The 21864-nt window shown below is 46.7% G+C and overlaps 1 protein-coding gene across 6 annotated transcripts in view; it reads left to right on the forward strand.

Moving 5' to 3' along the window:
• LOC105694863 overlaps nt 1-21864 on the forward strand; it is a 246339-nt gene that overhangs the window by 30667 nt on the left and 193808 nt on the right. For all 6 annotated transcript variants that reach the window (XM_012415957.1, XM_012415974.1, XM_012415994.1 and 3 more), the window contains exons 2-3: nt 3413-3974; nt 4845-5133. In XM_012415957.1, the coding sequence (XP_012271380.1) occupies nt 4948-5133 (186 nt within the window). In that variant the 5' untranslated portion in view covers nt 3413-3974; nt 4845-4947. The remainder of the gene's footprint in view (nt 1-3412; nt 3975-4844; nt 5134-21864) is intronic.

The raw sequence follows: 21864 nt of genomic DNA on the forward strand, positions 1-21864 counted from the left end.
TCGCTCTAACGTAACCCCTTGACATACAATGACACCTTAATCGTCTTATCGATCCTCGAAGGGTGATCATCTAAAAAAAATGTTATCTACGCGCAGAGATTTGTTGATTCACTCCATATGAACATTTTCTGAAATTGACCAATGCACTCGATTGAACAATTTCGTTAATTTCATTTTTTTTCCCTACGTGTGTATATGAGGTGAAGGTTCAGTCGCTCTTCGAACATGTACACTTCTTCAGAGAAGATAAATAATAATTACTCTCTTAAAGATCCTCTTGCATTTAATTTCATAATCAGACTGTGCGAGTAGTATGAGGGGAGAAATAAATGGAAATTAATTCGAAACGTGATTGCAGACGGCCTTGAAATATTCGACGCCTTCGGTCTCGTGCCTACTTGGTGGCGGCCGCCATGTTGGATTTCTTGGATTTTTTCTCGGACGTAACTTTCATTTCAGACTGCGTTTGTTATTTAGATATTGGATATTGTCTTTGGAACGATATAATGCGCATTTTTATGCCGACGTCCTCGAAAGCTTTCTCTCTTTAATCGATCTTAGGAAGTGAACGCGACACGTGCGATTACGTAACCGGAGTGCAGGCTCATTAAAAAAGATGCCACGTGAAATGATAATTGCTAAAGGACGCGTGTTATGTCGGCATACGGCTCTGTAATTAGGCGTTTTTTGGCGAAGGCTCGCGGCCATTGTTCTCAGCCTGGCAGAACTTAATCAGGGTACTATTTCTGCACGTACTACACCTCGAGTACTATTTCGTCCACGCAAGTCAACGGAATAAACGAGGTTCGTTGCGGTAACCCTCGTTCGTACCCAATTAATATCCCGGCTAATTCTCCCTTCAGGCTCGAATTAACTAACGACAAAACATTTTGTCGCCCGGGTTAATTAACATTGCGCGGAACTAATTTACCGGAGTATTGCGGTTCCCTCTGTACGGAGGTGCTGTTAAAAAAGTCCTTCCATTTTTAAATGCGATTCCGCATGCAAGCGTGCACCAAATTGTAACCAGCGGAATTGCGTTCCCTCGATTCTGCCATTTGTTACCGCAAAATTGGTAAACAAAAACCCGATACGTCAATTCCACCTCGAGTTACGTCCTTTTCTGCGTTAAGAGTCGTAAAAGGAAAAGTTACACAGAGTATCGAAATGTACTTGAAAATGTATGAAAAATCTCCCGCGGGTGAGAACTGGATCTTTCAATGTAACAATTATAAAAATATTTTTTCATAAACCTCCTTTTAGTTAGCTATGACTTTTCGCCGCGACATGTTGAGCGACCTTCGCTCAAGATTGGTAAAAAAAAAAAAAATGAGAGGGATAAAGGAAAACCTCCAAACATTGTACTTGCGGGAGAATCAGTGCAAGCTAATTAGCATTTAATCTGTCCATCTCGATGATTAATAACCATCCGTCGTCTGTATAAAAAAAATAAAAATAAAAAAGGGAGAGAAAGAATCGACCTCGTATTGAAAATACCGGGGAATAGGTCGACTAATTACCCGAGCCTAATTATTCTAATGATAATTGAATTCCGAGATGCACTTTCTCGATGTTAAAGGTAAAAGGAAGTCTCGGCTTTGCTCTCGATCGAGCCGATTGAAAATTGAGCGGATTTTCGAGTGAAACGCGTCCCAGGCCGTCGAGGAAAGGGGGAAAGGGCTTTTCAACTCTTCCGGAAAAGACGCGACGCCACTTTTCCTAAGCGGCTTACTTGCACGCGGGAAATTGCGACAAAGACCCCCTCCGAGCATTTCGCCTCCTCTTTCCTGGGCTACTTTCGATGGAGTCGCCCTGGCCCGTGGATGAACTTCCTCGAGAGTTCCGCAAGAAATGCCCCGCGATTTTAACATCCCGACATTCCTGCTTCTTCTTCCGCGAGCGGAAGACGCTCGGCGGCCATCTTTGATATTACATGAGTTTGGATAAAAAGAGAATTTCTTGGGAAGTTATGAGCTAAAAGTGGTTTTATTAAAAAGTTCCCAACGATACTTGCCGGCGCGGTTCTTCCCTTTTGGGAAATGGTTTTTTTTTTTTTTTTGTAAAGACTTTTCGTTAGAAAATCTCGCGGGCCTAGTCTTCCGGCAAGTTGGTGTAGGTCTCATCGAGTAAGTTAAGTTAAAGATAATTATATAAACAAAAGACGTCTCACAAATGAAGATGGTCCTGAAACTCGTGAAATTTAATTTTTTCTCAACTATTTTTTAAAATACCTATAAACAAATTTGAAAAGAATTGAAATTTCATGAGTTTCAGGACCTTCCTTATAGTCTCCCCATTCACGTCGTAAAGATTCAAACAATTCGGTAAACCGAGTTGGGTGAAAAGTTGTATAAACAAAAGCTCTTCAGGCCACTTTGACATCCCCTTAAGCAATCTAGTGGCAATTTAGTTTCAAAGCAATTTAGTAGTAAGCAATTTAGTTTCAAATCTAACGTGCTATACGTGTTCAACAATAGTGATTGTTCATTCCTGCCATGTTACCGCGTATGTAATTGCCTTCGGCGAGCTTTTTCCCGGACAAACGGAGACTTACTTTCGGCCGAGTCCCGGGAAAATTCCGGCCTCGCGTCCTCTCAATGGCCGCGTAAAAGTCCACTCGGATGTTTTTCCATTTTTCCTCCTCCCCTCTTTCCCATTTCCGAAAAGACAACCCGCCGGTCCTCTGGCAAGAGCTTTCGATTCATCGAGAGTCGAGTGGCTGGAGTTCTGAAAGAGGGTTTCCCCGGCGAGTTCGGAGTCGGAAAAGCTGCGTGCCGAGGAAGGCTCTTCTCTCTCTCTCTTCCTCTCCCCTTCCCTCCCCTTCCTCCCGTCTTGGTTTTTTCCTCCCCGGCAGATTTGCAACCGTGGAATGCCCCGCGAGTTTTCCTCCCCCGCTGCCCCCTTCTCTCCTCCTCTTTCCGTCTCCTCCTTTTTCTTTTACTTTTCTCCAAATGATCTATCGGAATTCCCTGTACGGGGGAGGCCCCGCGAAAAGATTGCGGCCATTGACGCGAATATTCATAAAAGGAGTACACACCGGGCTCGTTCCTATCTGCCTATTAAGGGATGGTGAAAAGGAGGATTTACCAGTTTTCCTCGTTCGCTCCTTTCTTCTCTCCTTCTCTCCTGTCAGATATTTATTCGCCCTCGAAGAACTGAATACGGGGCATAACCCCTAAAAGCGCTGGTTTTTAATTTCAGGAGTAATTTCGCCCTCGATATATGCGGTCCGACCGTGTACAGGGTACTATTTATTCGTTTATTAATTATTTATACAGGATCAATCAGAAAACATTCCAGAAAATGAGTATTAATTTCGCCGTCGATATGCGGTCCGACCTTATATGGGGTTTTCTTTTTTAAGTTTCATTAATTTTCGCAGCGTCTGACCATCCTTCCCTTTCTGTTGCAGACCAGGAGCTTCGGAGTTGATCCGCAAGAGGCAGCAGGAGCAGCGTGCCGAATAAATGACGTAGACCCGAGAAACGGAAGTGACGTAACGCCAGCTCGCAGCCCCCTCCTCCCCCCGGTCCGACCATAACCCCACCTGTGCCCATCTCGCTTCGTCGTCCAACTCGCATTCTCCTCCCCTCTACTCGATTTCCGGTCCTTCGCTTGAGCCAATCGCTTCGCCGCCATCTTGACCGCCGCCACTGCCACCTGCCGGCCTACTCAGCACTACCGCCGAGGCAGCGCTTCGTCCACGGCCTATCTCGCTTCGACTTCCGGCCTAGCCGAGACTCGGAAGTTCCGCCCCGGACCCCCTGAGAGGTTAAGGCCTAACCAGGAACGCCCCGAAGGGAGAACCACGCCGCAAGAGGCGCCACCGGCAAGATCCGCAGCACGAGGTTGACCCTACGGAGGTCGGCCGCCGACTGAGAGCGCGATCAGCCGATTCGTCGCGAGTGCCACCACGCGGCCGCGTCGGGAACCAGCCAGCCACCAAGATCCTTGGGGACCACTGACCAGATTGGGTATTTTCATCAGTACATTCGCTTGTGGTGTCTCGTGCGGGTCCCCAGGAAGGATCGGAGTCTGTGGCAAGGGCGAAAGAGGCTGAATCGTGAGTCGGCGCCGTATAAGGACGGGACACCCTGGGTGGACACACCGTGTAGTAGAGTTGGGGACGCTTGCCGACCCCTCATCGGGAACGGGCCAACCTTCCTAATGGGTTTATGAAGTTGGGGAGGTTCAAACGACCGCGATACACAGAGTAGCGTGGCCACACTGTGTGTCCCCTGGTGTGGGCTCGCTGATTCTGGAAGTTCCTTCTGCTGGTGGCTCCTGGGAAGGCCGAGGTCCTTGCTGCTGACCCACTCGGAGTGGCAGCGAAAACCTCTGGACACCCGGAAGTCGTCATTTCGGACACATTCCAGCTTCCAGAGTCTGACCCACGTCGTCCCTCGCGAGAAGGAGATCAAACTCCCACACTATACTTCTAAGAGCACTGACACCGTAATCTTGAAAGACCGGGACTCGTTTCTTTGCGCCGGATCTTGGCGCGTTCCGATCCTGCTGATCGGTCCAGGGTGCGATCCTCTGGGTAGCCCACACACGCGTTTACACACAGTCCTTATACGGCGCTCGAAGTGTGCGTGGACTTGGTTAGCTGGAAGGAACGGGAATGTGTGTACGTATGAGGTGAGAAAGAGAGGGTGGAAGGTGCGAGATCGGAGGTGGACCTTCCGATTCTTGTTGAGTGCCTGTTGTGTGTGTGTGTTTGGAGCGTTTGGAGTGGGTCCTGCTTGTCGTGCGTGATCGAGGATGCGCCTGGGGAGCGAATGAGCGAGCCTTATGAAATTCATTGAAAGTATAGTCATCCAGCATAACGTGTCGTTGAAAAGATACCGCTCGGCGAGCGATCCGACAGAAAGTCAGTCTCTGAGAGAGAAGTAAGAGAAAGAGAGAGAGAGAAAGGGAGAACCGACCCAGGGCACCGAGTCGAACATGGCAATGGTCAACATGAACAACCTGCTCAACGGAAAGGACTCCCGGTGGCTCCAGCTGGAGGTCTGCAGAGAGTTTCAACGCAACAAGTGCACCAGGCCGGACACGGAGTGCAAATTCGCCCACCCTCCAGCCAACGTCGAAGTGCAGAACGGACGGGTTACCGCGTGCTACGACAGTATCAAGGTAAGTTCCCTTTGGATATGACCCCGAATATGACTGGATATGACCCCACGTCCCCAACATCCCATTACCTACCTAGAGCCCATTTCGACCGTTCTGTCAGAGCTTTCGACATTGACCGTAGAAATGTATTATATATCACATATATGTATTATATATTCTTGAAGTGAGTATCCAGCGTTGAGATAATGCCGCGCGATAACAATAATGATCACTTCCTCCGTGAGGAATTAATTTTTTCTCGCGAAGGGGAACTTCTAAATTCTTCCATAACGAGGAAGACGTCTTCCAAGCAATTGTCCTTCCCAGGATTTCTTTTCCTCCGCGGCTTAGACCTCTTTCGAAAACTCCCGATAATTCGAGAACAATGTCACGTCGTTTACGAGGACGTCCTCGACGGCTTAGGGGGGCTTTCATTTTGTTTCTCCTCGACGGTTTCGAAGTTCGTCCTAGTTTCGTCCTCTTCTCGGATCCTTGCGTCTCTCGTTGCCCCCGTTTCCTCACCGGGGATAATATGAATTCTAGTCTTGTTTGGAATGCTCTACCGTTATCCGGAGGCTTTATGATTACTACCGGGAGGTGTGTTCTGTAATTGAGGACCGTCACTGGGAAACCGTGCCACCGGCGAAGAGGTGGGACGGCCAAAGACGAGGAGAAGTGCATTCGATGGCAATAAAAAAAGAAAAAGAAATTAGAAAAAAATAACCCGCGGCATAAAAAAGACGAGTTCATAATTTGACGTCATTTCATTTGCAAGAGAACCGCGTGAGAATTTCTGGAATTGATTACCGGTCCTTATCCTTTTGATCCTTAGAGAGGTCCGATAGACGCAGGAGATCTTCCGTGATTTTACGCATCTTTTTTTTGTTTATCTTATTTTGTTTGTTTTTTTTTTTTTCCGAATAGGATGGCGGGGGGCATTTTCCAATTTTCTTCCAGGGGAAGATTTAATTGCGGAGGTTCCGGGGATTTTCGGTTTATACGGCAGACGCGACGTTTGACGGTCGGATAGTCTCGATCTTAATAGAGGGGCTGGACCGGGGGATGCCAACACGGTTTTCCGAGGAAACGGGGGGACGCTTTTCCACTCAGAGGGAAACCTCTTCCGCTTCCGGCGACGAGGAAACCGCAGACGGTGTGGCGCCCGGCACGCCCGATGACGAAGAGGGCTTCTCGGCTGGGACCTTCCTCTCCTATTTTGCATTTCCACCTTTCGCTCCCTCATTCTCGACCTCCTCGACCTACCCGACCTCGATTTCCCCGTGAATTTATCAGCATTTCGATATTTCCTCCTTCGTATTCGGCAACGCCTCGAATTTTTTTCGCAGTTCTTCCATCTCTTTAAATCTCCCTATCTATCCTTTAATGTCTCCTCCTTCGCTCTTCGTTTTCAAATCCAACGGAGGGAAATTCCCTCCCTCTCGCGAATTTTCCCCGTGAATTTATCAGCATTCCGATATTTCATATTTCCAATTTTCGCCTTATCTCCTTGTCTCTTCGTTACATACGGTTTTACGTCATTTTGCGCTTCTAACTTCTCTAATTTGAAGTGTAAATCTTCCCTATAAACAAATCCAACGGGGGGAAATTCCCTCCCCCTCGCGAACCTCCACCTTCCTAGACTTCACCAGGCGAAAGTCTAGGCACGAAAATGTAAATTTTCCCGCAATTCTTTCCCCGAGATGTATTATCGTTCGCCGGGGTTGACATTACCGAAGACGAAGGACTGCTCCGCCGACTTCCGTCGTCCATTAAAACTGCAGAATTGAAAGAGCGCTAACGTAAGGGGGAGGTAGGGGGATTTATCTCCCGTCGTAATTCCGTAAATTCGCTTCGCCGGTAACGAGGGGCCTGAATTTTTCAGCCGATTTCCATTCGCTTTTCCGCGCGTCCGCCGACGTCTTTACCCGAGCCGATTTCCCGGGGAAAAGAGTCGCGTTTCCGCCGAGAAATTTAGTGCGGCTAGGCCGCGTTTCGCGTGCGTTTCGCCCATTGAAATTGCTATTCGGTCCGGCTCGAATTGCGGTCGATTTGTTACGACAGCTTCGCGCGTTGTGTCACGATATGCTATCGTGTACGAGGCATTAATCCAATAGCTCCAACCTGCACGAGAGGGAATAAAAAAAAAAAGAAAAAAGAAGGAAAATAGAACCGCCGACCATTTTCTCATTTGGTCCGAGTCGAGAGAGAGAGAGAGAGAGTTATCACATATATACTTTGTCCGTAAATGTTTGTTATTTTAAAAAATGAAATCGCATGAGCATGGGGTTCTTCCTTGGTGATGAGATTTCATATTATTCGGTGCACCCAGTTTGGAGGAAAGTTTCATAAATAATTTCAAGTTTCAATGTTTTTTTTTTTTTAATGAAATTTTTTTTAATTAAAATTTATGTTATGTCGAGACTCTTAGGAATGAATTAACAAACGTAAAGGTAACGCTCCGTCTCTTGGGAGGTTACTTTAAGCCGAATAGTTACGCTTCGGAGATAAGTTACGACGGAGGAAAATTAACATGTTCATTGGCTGTTAAAATACGGGGGAGGGGGTTAAAGTGCAGGTCGCAAGACGCGGTAAAACGGGGTCGGTTTAATTTTCGCTTGCGCAGTTTCCTCGGCGAGTGCATCGTTCCGTCGAAAATGCCCGGCGGGGTACCCTTTGAGGTTAATTCCGGGTTTCGTTAATGTCGCGCGTCCACTCGGCTGAAGGAGGCGCGCTGTTTGCCGGAATCTCGACGCTTGAGATCCGCTCCCGCAGTTACACCTCGGGGAGGGCTTAGATATCGTTTCTCTCGTTAACACGCCGTGAATGTACGCGTCGTTACGATCGCCTTAAGGGAGGGACAAACACAACGACACGTGGCTCGATTTAAGGCGACGTCAAAGTGGCGTCGGAGCGATTTTATCAGATTTCTCTCCAAACTGGGTGTACCGAATCGTTTAGAACCTGACAATGCGAATATGGAGGCTATAAGGAAGATCCTGGCCCTCGTGAAATTTCAATTTTCATAAACAATTTTGAAAATGTCTATAAACAAAATTTGAAAAAATTCACATTTCGTGGGCGTGAGGAGCTTCATTTTACCTTCCATGTTCACATTGTCAAGTTTGAAACGATTCGGTACACCCAGTTCGTGGAAATATTTCATGAACCAGTGATGTTTCGGACGCCACTTTCGCATCCCCTTAAGGGTAGTACGAGTGCAGCGACACCTGGCTCGATTTAAGGCGAAACACGAAAAATCGAAAAATCTCAGGCGAACGTCTGTGGAAAAAAGTTCCTAAAAACTGAGAAAATAAATTTCCAACCCGGTAGACCGTAGTCGATAATGAAAACTGCGGAGAATATTATCGTCCGGGACCCCGGCAACAGTTTTGCAACCGTTTATACAGTATCTCTCCTTTTTATTTAACTTTCCGAGGCCATACATCGGTCAAATGGGGGATTTACGTAGAGAGGGCTTCAGAGATGCGCATTATGCGGGAATTTGAAATTCGAACTATTTCCAGGGAAAAAGGGAGGGGGGACGTCGTTCCCTTAGAAATGGCGCGCGGTAATGCAGGTCCCTGCAAATCCTCCGGCGCGTTTCACGTTGCCCCCGGGGTGTCGTTTCGTCGCGTTGGGTTTCGACGTGAATTCTGCCGTCGGCGAGACCGAGTCGTTGCTGGTTAGTTTTGAATTTCCTCGTCGGCGCGTGTGTCGCTGCCGGCTTCACTTTTTTGCCCTCCGTAATTTCGACAAAATGGCGCCGCTGCTCACTGCGAGAATGGCCGCTCGTTTGGTTCCCACCTCCGTCCCCCCCTTTTCCGGTCCGCGCTCTCGGCGCTATTGATTCCAATTACCTTAAAACTTTCAATTAATTCAGCTGTCAGGCGTTGTACGCATTGGAGTCTCCTCTGGTCTCTCGTGCCATAAAACCGGTCGCCGCGTTTTATCGGCCGGTTGGCGCCAGTGTCGCCTCCTATTGGACGACGGCCGACCAATCAGCGCGCTCCTTTCTTACAGCCGAGCTCTAACCTTAAACCCATTATACATTCAGACTAATAAAAGCACATTATAGTACATGGGTTTTTATATCGACAGCTGGGTCGAATTATATTGGGTATTGTACCAAATGGCATACTCCACATGTCGTTTTCGTACAATAATTATAAAGAAATCCAAGTAAAACTCCAGAAATCATCTGGATTCGTGCTTTCTGGGGCCCTAATTGACTGCGGAGGGACCCCCTGCGCCATCTGTGATTTCCAGGCCAATTAAATTTTCACTCCGAGACACCTCGTATTCCCATCGTTTTGGCATAGAAGCGCGTACAACACTTTTTTTGCCTTTATCCCGTTCAAATGCGAGTTTATCGATTACCGAGTGTTCTAAATTGTCGTAAAATTGTCCTGACCCTTTCGATTGTCATATCAGAGCCTTCGATAATTGTATATCGATCGAAATATGAGAGCTCGACGCCATTTTGGTTCTGCTCTGAGCTGAGTTAAAAAATGTTTGTTAAAAAATCAAAATTTTCAATGTGTCAGGACAATTCTTAGATGATCAGGAGTGTCAAAGTTTCGGAGAGTTTGGTCTAATACCCTTAAAAAAAAAGTGTTGTATTTGAATTGACTAATTTGAAGGGGGTTTCACTTCACCTTAACAATTCATAAACCATTAATTCGGTTCCACCGGGTAATTAATTTCCCCAGCGGGTAATTAGGCATTTCTTCTCGTCTTTCCCCGCCAAGGGGAGTAAACCGAGCCTACTGCGCATGATTTACTCACCGATCGGGTCTGGTAGGATCTAGGGGAAATTTGTCTGGGGGGTTTCGCGCTATTGGCGCATTCCGTTGGGCGCGCGCCGCGATTGGTCGGGCTCTATCGGCCCGAACGCGGTATCGCTGGCGTTCCACGTTGGTGGAGACGAAAAATGTCGTTAACAGCTGCCGTGTGGCCTGGTGCACCTGTCGCGTCCGTTAACCGGGACTAAAATACGGAACGATAGCCGGCGCTGGGCCTCCGCGAGGTTCCTGCGAGAATTAGCCGCGTAACAAGGAAGGCCCCGCGACCCGTGCACGCGCGAAACCGTATTTCACGATTAAAGCGACGCGACACCTAGCGGCTCCGCTGGGAACTACCGGGCGGCGAAGTTCGCGCCGCTCGGTTTTCCTCCATTTTCCTTCGCGAGCACACGTTGCGGGCTCGTCCCGGGAGACAATGTAATGCCTCTTTAAATTAGATTTTGGCACGTTTCTAACTACCTCGATTCGGGAAACGGGGAATTCTTTTGGGAAACCGGGAAGAGGGATATCGGATAAACCAGTCCTTCGAGAATTCGACATAATAAATGATAAAGTGCCTAAAATTAACACGCGATTGTGGAGACCCTACGGACGGTCTTGAAACTCCCGAAATTTCATTCCTTCAGAAGGAAACTACTTTCTTTGGTGTTCATCCGGGGTGGGTACATTTTTCTTTTTTTCTCTCTCTTTTTTTTTCGAAAAACGAAAATGTGTACTTGGCTCGAGACTCTGCCGAGTTTCTTGACTCGTCGAAAACGCGGCCGATGATCCGTCTGGCTTCCCAGGGTGGAGGGAATTCCCGATTAAGTCGGCCTAGGGAAAAAGATGGCGCTTTGATCGAGTCAAGGTGGCCTTTGGCTCAAAGAGCGAGAGAGAAGGACCAGACGAGAGGAGGCGAAACAGGACCTCGGGGGTGGTCTCTATCGGACCGAAAATGTTTGCTCGGGCACGCGAATCGGCGAAATCGGCCCTCGGCTCGCTCGATCGGCCAGCATTAATGTCGAAATCGATTTAAGCCCCCCCCCCCCTTGAGTATTACGACCGAATCTCCTAAACGGCGCCCTCTATATACCCTGTACATCGGACATTGTACTCTCGGGTACCTCCGGGGAGGGACAGGCTCGCTAATCTCGGTTTAAGCGCTCGCTTTCTCGATAACGCCCGATTAACTTGCACGCCAAGGTGGAGTCGAGGATCGATTTTGAAATTTTCCCAGAAAGCCTTCCTTTTCACGTATGAAAAAGGCGATAATGTTTAATAGTTTCATTTCCCTCCCTCCCTCCTCGCTTTCCGTCGTGTTTGATTGAAAGGAGAAAAAATTATATTGAAACTCATTATTGTTTAAGGTGATATGAAAGGGTCATTATATACATATACGTCAAAATATTGATAATACTTTTCTCCAAACTGGGTGCACCGAATCATTTGAAACGGTAACATGTGATTATGGAGGTCCTAAGGAAGAACGCGATGGTCGTGAAATTTCATTTTTCGACAAACAACAGTTTTTTTTTTTTTTTTTCAATTCAACCTAAACTGGAACCAAAATCACATATTTTTTTTTTTTGCGAGAAATGAAATTTCACGAGCATCGCATTCCTTCTTAGGGCCTCCATGATAAGGTGTCGATTTTTTGATAAATATATATTTCATGACTCGTTAGGTATTTTTTTTTTTTTTTTTTTTAATCAGAGTACCTCCCACTTTATAGGAAATTGGTTCACGTGGAGCTTTGGAGATCTCTTCGGAGGTAATTTTCATGGTCTTTTTATTTCGTTGGGGATAGTGGGTCGTGGGAAATTTGTTCGGTGAAAATCTCGGCCGCGCGATTCTCGCGGTTTTGGACCGCCGAGGGTGGGTTTAAAAACCGGGGGCGGAGGGCCATCTATCGCTTCCGGGTAATTTACGGACGGGAGGTATTAGCCGTATCGGCCATTCCCGTGGTGGAAGGGTAGGCCGAGGAACCGAGCTGACTGATCCGGCTGCATTGGTCAGGATTCGAAATTCGCGAGCGGGTTTGCGGGAGGATTAGGCGAGTGGCCGGAATTCCGCGGCGGGGATGATGCCTCCGGTCCCCTGTAATCTCTTGTGGTGCTTGAAGGATCGATGATGGAGGAATTAATAAATCTCTTTTTAGGAGGGTCTTATCAATTCCCCTGGAATTAATATCAAGGAATGACGAGTATGGACGGGAGAAAATTCATTTACTTCCTCGTACAGCATCGATCGATTAATTGCATTTGGTCCGTTGCCGAAAACTGAGTAAATCTTGGTTCACTTGGCCCACCCCGTTTTCTCCGATTAATTAAATAGTTGTGGTTAGATTGTTAATTTTAGAAGATGTCGCGGTCGATTTGCCGAATATTTTGGTCTGCACGTGAAAATTAATTTTCATTATATAGCATCGCTCGATTAATTGCATTTGGTCCGTTGCCGAAAACTGAGTAAATCTTGGTTCACTTGGCCCACCCCGTTTTCTCCGATTAATTAAATTGTTGTGGTCAGATTGTTAATTTTAAAAGATGTCGCGGTCGATATGTCGAATATTTTGGTCTAAACTTGAAAATTAATTAAGTTCATTGTGTAGCATCGCTCGATTAATTGCATTTGGTCCGTTGCCGAAAACTGAGTAAATCTTGGTTCACTTGGCCCACCCTGTTTTCTCCGATTAATTAAATTGTGGTTAGATTGTTAATTTTAGAAGATGTCGGGTCTTTAATATCACCTTTAATCTCGTTAATAAATGGAATATCTCATTCTATACGGAGATACGTAATTCGGGGATCAGGTTTCCGATAGGACGGGTCCTGTTCCTCCAGATCCGCGGTAGGGCAGTGGGAAGGACCGGCATGGCAGGATGTTCCGGGATTCGCGAGGTGGGTGGTGGGTGGTGGGTGGGAGGTCGGATCTCCNTGGTGGGTGGCGGGTGGAGGGCAGAGGGCGCGTGGATGGCATTCTGCGGTCAGTCCGGTATGTGCCTATACGCCGTCATGTGTTATCGATTTCACCCCCTCCGCGCTTTCCAATCTCCAAGTTCGGCCGCGAGGGTGGCGCCCCCCGCGCGGAACCGCGGACCTCTCCGTCGCGGGAATTGCCGGATCCTCGCGGATTTCCCGAAATTCCTCCCGACCGGCGTAATCCGCTCGAAAAGTCGAGCCGGAAACCCCTCTCGGAAAATCTCGGGGGACCGACGGTTCTCGAGATATACGCCCCCGAAACCGACCAATCGCGCGCCGCCGTGACCGCGGATCTAGGGGAAATGCTCGGCCATCAGCGCCCTCTCTGCGGTTCGGTTTCGCGCCCGGATTATGCACCCGCCTCTCGCCACTGCTAGGGAAGCTCTAAAGGGAGCCAGCGATCGAACAATAGCGTTAATGGAACGTCCTATCATTCCGTATATTAGTTAAACTGATACCAAAGGGTTATTCTCTGTACATGGAGCGGCAAAAAGTTTATACAACTTTGTACAACTCTTCAAACTTCACAACGTGAACGTAGAAACTATTTAATATTATAATAAATAAGGAACGTCCCGACGCTCAGGAAATTTCATTTTTTTTTTTATACTAAATTTGGAAAACATCCATTGACTAATTTTTTATTCTCATTCTATGGGTGCCAGGACCTCCCTTATTGCCTCGATATTCACATTGTCAAGTTTCAGACGATTCGGTACACCCGGTTCGGAGACAAGTTTCATTAACCAATCCTCTTTGATGCTACTTAACGCCTTAAAGCAATATGAAAGCAACAAGAAAAAAAATATATATATACCAAACCGTCAAAAATGTTTATCATACTTTTCTCCAAACTGGGTGCACCAAATAATTTCATATTTTACCACGTGATTATGCAGGCCCTAAGGATGAACGCGGCACTCCTAAAATTTCATTATTAAAAAAAAACTCATTTTTTTCTCGTTCAAGATAAAAGTATTTTTTTTTTTCTAAAAATAAAATTTCACGAGCATTCCTCATGGGGTGTTTCATGATCCCGTGATGAAATTTCAGATGACCCGGTTTAGATGAAAGTTTGAAAAATAATTTCAGATTTTGTCATGTATCATATCACCATACGCACTTTCATATCACCTTAACGCACCGCAGCCTTCGAGCCGACAACGAACCTCCGGTGATTTCTCATCGACTCATTAAATCCGATGTTCATCTGGTCGCATAATGCGCGTCATTTCGATCGACCGTGAAGCTTCGATGCAGCTATAAAAAAAGTCGTGTATCATCGGCAAGCTTTATAAGCGCCGGATGTTAAGGTTACGTAACGCGGCGTCGGGTAAAAAGTCACGTAATATCCGAAATGTATGCTCGGCCTGGATGACGTTTCGGTGACCGATTGGCCCTATCGTCGGCTAAATTACGTAGCTGATTGTCCTCGCAATGGCGATCAATTAAAGGGGCTCGTTCGCGACAAATTGCGCTTCCGTGTGCGTAGGACGCGCCGCGGACTTATTGTCGGCTGAAGCCATTTTCTCTCCTCCCACGCGACGCCGCGCGTCGTTACGGAGGCCGTCGGTTGCATCGAGTTGGTTTTACGACTTCCTTTGGCTTTCTTACAACCAGGGTGGGTTTTTCGAGCCCTCTCGATAGGATTTTAATCGGCCGAGGGACGAAAATTGGAAGTGATCGATGGGACCGAGTTTCAATATGGCGGACGCCGTCGATAAGGAAGATTACGGTTTAAAGAGGGGCTATTTTGGCTGGGAATCTCCTTTGACATGTGCCGCCGTTTCGGCTGATTTTTTTAGATCTTAGATTATGGTCGGCGATTATTTCCCGCAAGATACTCGGTTTGAGGTTAGGTCGTATCGCTTACAATGAATATTGGAAACAGCTGATAGGTGGCTTATCCAAATTGACTGATTTTGTAAACTTATTGAGAATTTTAGTTTGCATCTCTTGAGGTTAATTCGGTGGTTCATAATTTCGGCCTCGACGTATTTATTAATTAATAATTAATAGGTGGCTTATCCGAATTGACTGATTTTGTAAACTTATTGAGAATTTTAGTTTGCAGCTCTTGAGGTTAATTCAGTGGTTCATAATTTGGGCCTCGACGCATTTCTTCGCTGACTCCTCGGATGCCACTTTGACATCCCCTTAATGACGATTTTAATAATACCGATGACGCGACTCGCTCCTTCATCAGTCATGCTTCGATGACATTGGAAACGGCTGATAGGTTTCGTACCGGCGATCTGGTCGATCAAGATTCCGCGGTGTGTACCGACCTTAACCGGGTTAATCGCGTCGAGGAGGATGTAGAAGACGCAGGGGCCGGATGTTACAAATGACTCGAGTCATCTGACAAAAGTCCGACATCCGGGGCTCGATTTTTTCCGTCCTTTTTTTTTTCTCCCCAACTTCTTCGAGGTGCTTAACTTCAAGGAGAGGGTGGGATAAAATGGGCTGCTTAATGTTCTCCATGGCGAGGAAATAAGGCCGCAAGTCAATCCGACGTAATCACTTAAGGCGATGTGAAAGTGACGTCGAAGAGGTTTCGTTTATGAAACTTTTCTCCCACCTCGGTTTACCGAATACTGTGAAACATTACAAATTGAATAGGGAGACCATAAGAAAGGTCCTGGAACAGCTTTCAAATTTGTTTAATACCTATTCTAAAAATAGTTAGTAAAAAATGAAATTTCCCGAGTCTCAGGACCTACCTTAGGGTCTCCATATTCACGATTTAAATTATGAAACGATTTGAGATACCCAGTCCGTAGAAAAGTTTCATGAACTATTCCGATGCCACTTTCACATCCCCTTAATGCGAAGGTTTAAGGTGATATGAAAGCGTGATATATATATACGTACCAAAAAGGTGAAAATATTAATGAAACTTTTCTCCAAACTGGGTGCCCTGGATGATCTTAAACCTTAACCCTGTATGGACTTTCAGGTCACATTTTAAATGAACAATTTTTTTTCATTTGCATATATAGGTTCCTAGCTGCTAATTTTTCGTTCCCGCATTTTTTTTTTATTTAAAACAAAAATTCACCCCATAGAGGGTTAACACGTGATTAAGGAGGTTCCCAGGAAGAACCGCCCGTGGGATTTCATTATTCGAGATGGATGAAAAATTTCTCTTAGAAATATGAAATTCCACGCGCTTCCTCTACATATCTATAACACGTAACCAGGAAGCAAAAGCAAGTGGATAGGAAATATACGGAGAATATTAAAATGGCGGCATTAGTCGTTGGTCCATTCCATCCCGCTCTCCCGTGAATCATCTCCCCAAGTCATGGCAGTTTTGTTTCCACGGCACTCTCTAGATTAGCATACGCCACGAGATAGTGGATTAGCCGAACATTAACTTGGAGAACGTCCCTCTCTATTTTTTTTTCCTTTTTTTTTTTCTGCGTTATCTACGTCCCGTCTCTCTTTTTCCTCCCCTCTTCCCAACATGGCGCGGCCTTCGATCGTTCCTCCCAGAACGACGAGGGCCACGTTGAATTTTCGGATTATACTCGCCGGATTACGGGAATAAAATGTAGTCGCATGTGTCCCCCGGAAATTTGCATCGCTGCCGGCAGTCCTGAATCGCTGCCATTCGTGTTCGACCGTACGTACGTTTTCTTTTTCATTTTATTTTTTTCCCCTCCTTCGTCCGGCTATTGTTCCTCTTTGTACCTGTGAGAGTACAAAGAAGGTCCTAAAACTTGTGGAATTTCTATGTTTTAAAAATTTCTTCACAAATATTGTTACAAATTTGTTATAAAAAAATTAAAATCCACGAGTGTCAGGACCTTCTTTATAGTCTGCACCTTCAGGTTGTGGAGTTTGAAACGATTCGGCACATCCAATTCAGGGAAAAGTTTCATGAACTACTCTTCATATGCAAAATTTCTCATAGATATTGTAAAAATTTGTTATAAAAAAAGAAATTAAAATCCACGAGTGTCAGGACCTTCCTTACAGTCTGAACCTTCAGGTTGTGGAGTTTGAAACGATTCGGGGAAAAGTTTCATGAATGTATGATGCCCCTTTGACATCCCCTTAAGAGGTTAGCTCGGATCCCGTCTGGGGGAAATCCTCCGCCTAGTTCCTCCTAGTTCCATCCTAGGGTGTGGGGGCTTGCGCGTGGCTCGAAAATGCTTCGGAAGAATAATCGATATAGAGAAGTTCTTTGGTGGGGATCGAGACTGGCGAGCCAGGGGAGGTTCCTCGGAGGAAAAGGGGCATAGAGGGGTAGTAGGCTCGCCAGGGCCGGTAGGGGTGGCAGGGCTGGAAGGACGGCAGGGTTGGTAGGGACGGCAGAGCCCTGCGAGCAACAGCCGCTGCTCTTTTGTTTTCTGGGACAAGAGGGTGGCTCCGTTGGCTCCGAATAGGCCGCCAGACGGAACGGCTCGGGATGCCGGAGGAAACTGCCTCTGCCTTCCTCCGCTGCGGAAAAAAGCTCCGCCGATTAGAACTCCTCCACTACGTGGCCCGGGAACTCTCGAGAGAGCCTAGACCCGAGCCTGAGCCGAAACCCAAACCCGAATCACCGCTGATGTCTTCCGCTGCCCGTAGGGCTCCAGCTCCTCCACCGGAACCCCACATGGGAAGAAAAATCGACAATCTCACATTTGAACGGGATAAAGGCAAAATGATGTCGAGCTTGTGTGATAAAACGATGGTAAGAAGGAAAAAAATTGAGAACGTCGTATTTCAACGGGATAAAGGCAAAAAATGTCTTGTACGCTTCTGATAAAACGATGGCAAAAAAAATCGACAATCTCACATATGAACGGGATTAAAGCAAGAAATGTCTTGTACACTTCTGATAAGACGATGGCAGCAAAAAAAATCGACATTCTCACATATGAACGGGATAAAGGCAAAAAAGTGTCATACGCTTCTGTGCTAAAACGATGGTAATACTTGGCCTCGGAGTGAAAATTTAATTGATACGAAAATCACAGATGGCGCAGGGTGGCAATTAGGGCATCAAAAATCATGAATTCATATTTATGAAGTTTTACTTGGATTTCTTTATAATAATTGTACGAACATGATATATGGATTATGCAATTTAGTACAATGCCCAATATAATTCGACACAGCTGTCAGTATAGGTATTTAGAGGATTCTTATTCTTTGGAGGATCCATCGAGTGTGGGATTTCATTTAGCCACTATCTTTAGGCCATTTCGGCTTTAGCCTACATTTCGACGACCTCGGAGGGCGGCACATCAAAGCCTCCGAGCGATAGGGTGTAGAGGGCGCGGCGTGCGCTATCGCGCCAAGAACAGCACGCGCGAACCTACGTACATATATATACCGTCTAGGAAATTTATGCGCCCATGTCGTCTCTTCTTCTCCACTCCAGTTCCCGAGGTAGAAGAACCCGTGGGAGGAAGAACGGGGTGCGTAGGAGAAGGAAATAGGGGACAGAAGAAATAGGGAAACGGAAACTAAAGAAAAACGCCCCCTTGAAGAAGTACGATACTGTACGAGGAGACGATGGAAAGAGGGGATTAAGGTAAAGGGAGAGAAATTTAGAGGATAAACCAGATAGGCTAATCAAATAGGATGATAAAGACGGGGATATATGGGGGAAAGCCAAGAATACAAGGAGAGGATGGAGATGGGGAATTAAACCGGGGGAGGACAAGCGGTGAAATGCAGGAACATAAACGAGGTGGGAGGGAATTAGAAAGATCGGGACGTGGAAGAGGGAATAAGGAGGGAGAAGGAATCTGCAAAGTCCCTCTGGATAGGAGAGAGGACCATGATCGATACCCGCCGTTCATCTGACTCCCGGATGGACCGATGAAACGAGCAGTTTCATAAACAGCACCAACTATGTCGGGGAGAAAGTCCGAGAAAAAGTGGAATGAAAGAAAACTGACTGGCCTGGGGAGGACTTTCCTCGATAATGAAGGAAAAGAAAGGAGCTTAATCGCGGACGCCAATCGACCGCTATCGAATTATACTGCACTTGGCTGGGTCCTCCAGAATTTTAATCAGCAGGTTTCAGGATTAAGGCTGGACACAATCGAGAAGTTATTACGGATTTTTCTCTTTTTTCCCTCCTTTTATTATTTAAAAAAAATTTTGTATTATTTTTTTTGTCCTTACTATTTTATTTTGTGTTATTATACTGCACTCGGCTGGCTCCTCCAGAATTTTAATCAGCAGGTTTCAGGATTAAGGCTGGACCCAATCGAGAAGTTATTACGGATTTTTCTCTTTTTTCCCTCCTTTTATTATTAAAAAAAATTTTTTTATTTTTTTTTTGTCCTTACTATTTTATTTTGTGTTACTGTCGCGTGTACCGAGGGGTTAGATCGAAAGAGTTCGACGAGAAGGAAGCATTGTTACTTGCGCAATAATCCCGTTTCGTCATCGTCACGCAATCGTAACTACACACGCAGTGGCAGAAAAAAGAAAATGTGGTGTCTCGGTTTCAAGGATGCTAATGAGAGCGGCAACGCGACCCGATTCAGTGATATCTCTTTCTTTCGCTCCTATCGACGGCTCCTGGTCTACATGCGCCTACGGACAAGACACACGCAACACTGCAAAGAGATTCAATGTATCTCTGTACATGGCGGTCTCCTTCGCGAGCGAAATTGCGCAATTGCATTGGCGACATTAAAACCTAGTACCTGCGCCGTCACATTTCCTGCTCGAGCAATCGAGTGACACACACACCCAGAATTAGTCCTTAATTATCAGTCTCGAAGTCAGCTTTTAATTGCATAGCCTTAAAGTCTCGACATCCACTTTGCAAAGTGTTAAACAATTCGGTACACCCAGTTTGGGGAAAAGTTAGAGCGATGCCACTTAGACATCCCCTTAAGGTGATACTGAAGGTTCATTTTCACGTGATACGTTATCACTAATCATGGAGGGCCTTAAGGAAGAACCTGAAATTTCATTTCTCGCAAATATATCTCTTCCTCTGGTTCTAGTCCGAGTTAGACATTTTTTTTTATCTCGAAAATCGGAATTTCACTTTCTTCCTTAAGGCCCTCCATAACCTCGCATTGAAGTTCCAAATGATTCGGTGCACCCAATTTGAAGAAAGATTTATCAATCTTTCAACCTTTATGGTACGTATATACATATATAACACTTTAATATCACCCCACTGACAATGATTCCGTTTATCGGGGTAATAAAGGATGAATTTCCTCTGAATATGATCCTTGATCGTGTGGGAACGAGGATCGCCGGGAAAAGGTCGTGTGGCGGCGCGCCGACAGGTGGCGTCCTCTCCCGCGGCCTTTCTCGCGAGCGCGCGGCACTCCCGCGGGCTCATATATATATATATATACACCCGACGTCTCCACCGCGCGGAGGGGGGATGTCGGTAAAATCGAGCGAGCGGAATTCAGCGGGAATCGGCGCACACAGGGGTTGGGAGGATGGCGGGAGCGAGAGGGAACGCGTGACAACAATGCGACTATAGTTTCACAGGACAATGCTCTCATTATGTCGGCTAGGTGTACACAGTGGATGCATGCTCCCGCGCACGTATGCACGCGACAGAGGCGCCCCTCTGTCGTTTCCGCGGAGGCGCGCCTCCGTCCCCCGCGATAAAAAGTATCGCCTGCGTCACACCCGCTTGCCGTATCACGAGGACCCCCCTCGATTGTTTTACCCCTTTCGCTATGCACCCCCTGGCATGCAGACGTTCGCGCGAATCCGCACGGATGCGGTGCGGATTTGGATCCGCGATCGGCCTGCAGGTGACGCGCCTACTGTTACCGACATTGCAGTTTTCCGAATTTCATTTCGAACTGACGCACAAAACCTCCCGAAAGTCCAGGGTGGTTTTGGCTTTGCCTGGCCCAATGTAACCCACTGGGTTTTTCCGGAAAAAACGGAAAGAAAAACCTGGGGGATGATCCCAAACAAGGGTTTGGTTCCATGTTTATCCTGTGAGGTGACATTACCGATGAGGAATTGAATAGCTGTAAGATTCTTTTTCTTCTTCTTTTTCTTTTTTCCTTCGTGCGGTTATATGCTACCTCAGCGCAATGCTGGTTCCGGCAACCTGAGCGATTCTAGATAACGAGGTTAACTGCTTCCGGTCGAGATAAGTGCTCGGATGGGTGACCGGAAGTCGCCTTCGGGTCTCACGATTTATCGCCCGACCTTCTGCCCAAAAGACGAGGGCTGCGGTCCCCGTGGAGGGGCTCTGGTGCGCACTTCCGTCGGGCGTTGGTTCCGAGACGTCTCTTCCGCACTTCTACCCTCGCGACTTAACGATTTCTCTGTAGTAGTTCATCGATGTGCACGATTTACCTACAGTCGTTTATCGACGTGTCCGATCTGTCTGTACGGCATTTACTATGCCTGGAATAATTATTTACTCCCTTTTCTACTCTTCCAAGGAAGTATTTCGCAGGCCTGCGGGGTCTCATGAAACTTGAATTAAGGATTTCCTTGTCGGTTCATGCGTACATCAATTTGTCGTCACACAATCGAAGGTGTGCCTCGAGGTGGAGCCTCGATTCCACTTGAAATGCATTGAACTTGCGTCCTTTTTTCTGCCACACCCTCAATTACAGTCGTTTAGGCTCCGCATCGAAGCCTCATTAATTTCGTCCCCCTTCTAGCAGCTCACTCCGATTTATCGCGCAATGCCTCGGATTGCACCAAGAAATTATGTAAAGGGTTACTCAAGAATCGGCGGATCTCCTTTCACCGGCTGGCAGCTCGCGACGAATCCGACCGAAAATCTCTTTTGCACAACATCGAGAGACCGATATTTCCCGAGTTAATGAGAAATGAAGTCGACCAATCGCGTGGCGAGTTGAGCGGCCGGTTGGGCGTGGCCTCGGGACGATCCACCCCCACGCGCTCGGCCAACTCTTACCCTCGATATCTCCTCACCCGTACCACCTACAGAATTGTGCAAAAGGAACTTTCGATCTGAATTTTCCCGTATTTTACGCCGGTGCGGTAAAATCCCGCGATTTGGCATTAGTTTA

The sequence above is a fragment of the Orussus abietinus genome, unplaced genomic scaffold, assembly GCF_000612105.2.
Source record: "Orussus abietinus isolate OABI.00-Male unplaced genomic scaffold, Oabi_2.0 scaffold69, whole genome shotgun sequence".
NCBI lineage: Eukaryota > Metazoa > Arthropoda > Insecta > Hymenoptera > Orussidae > Orussus > Orussus abietinus.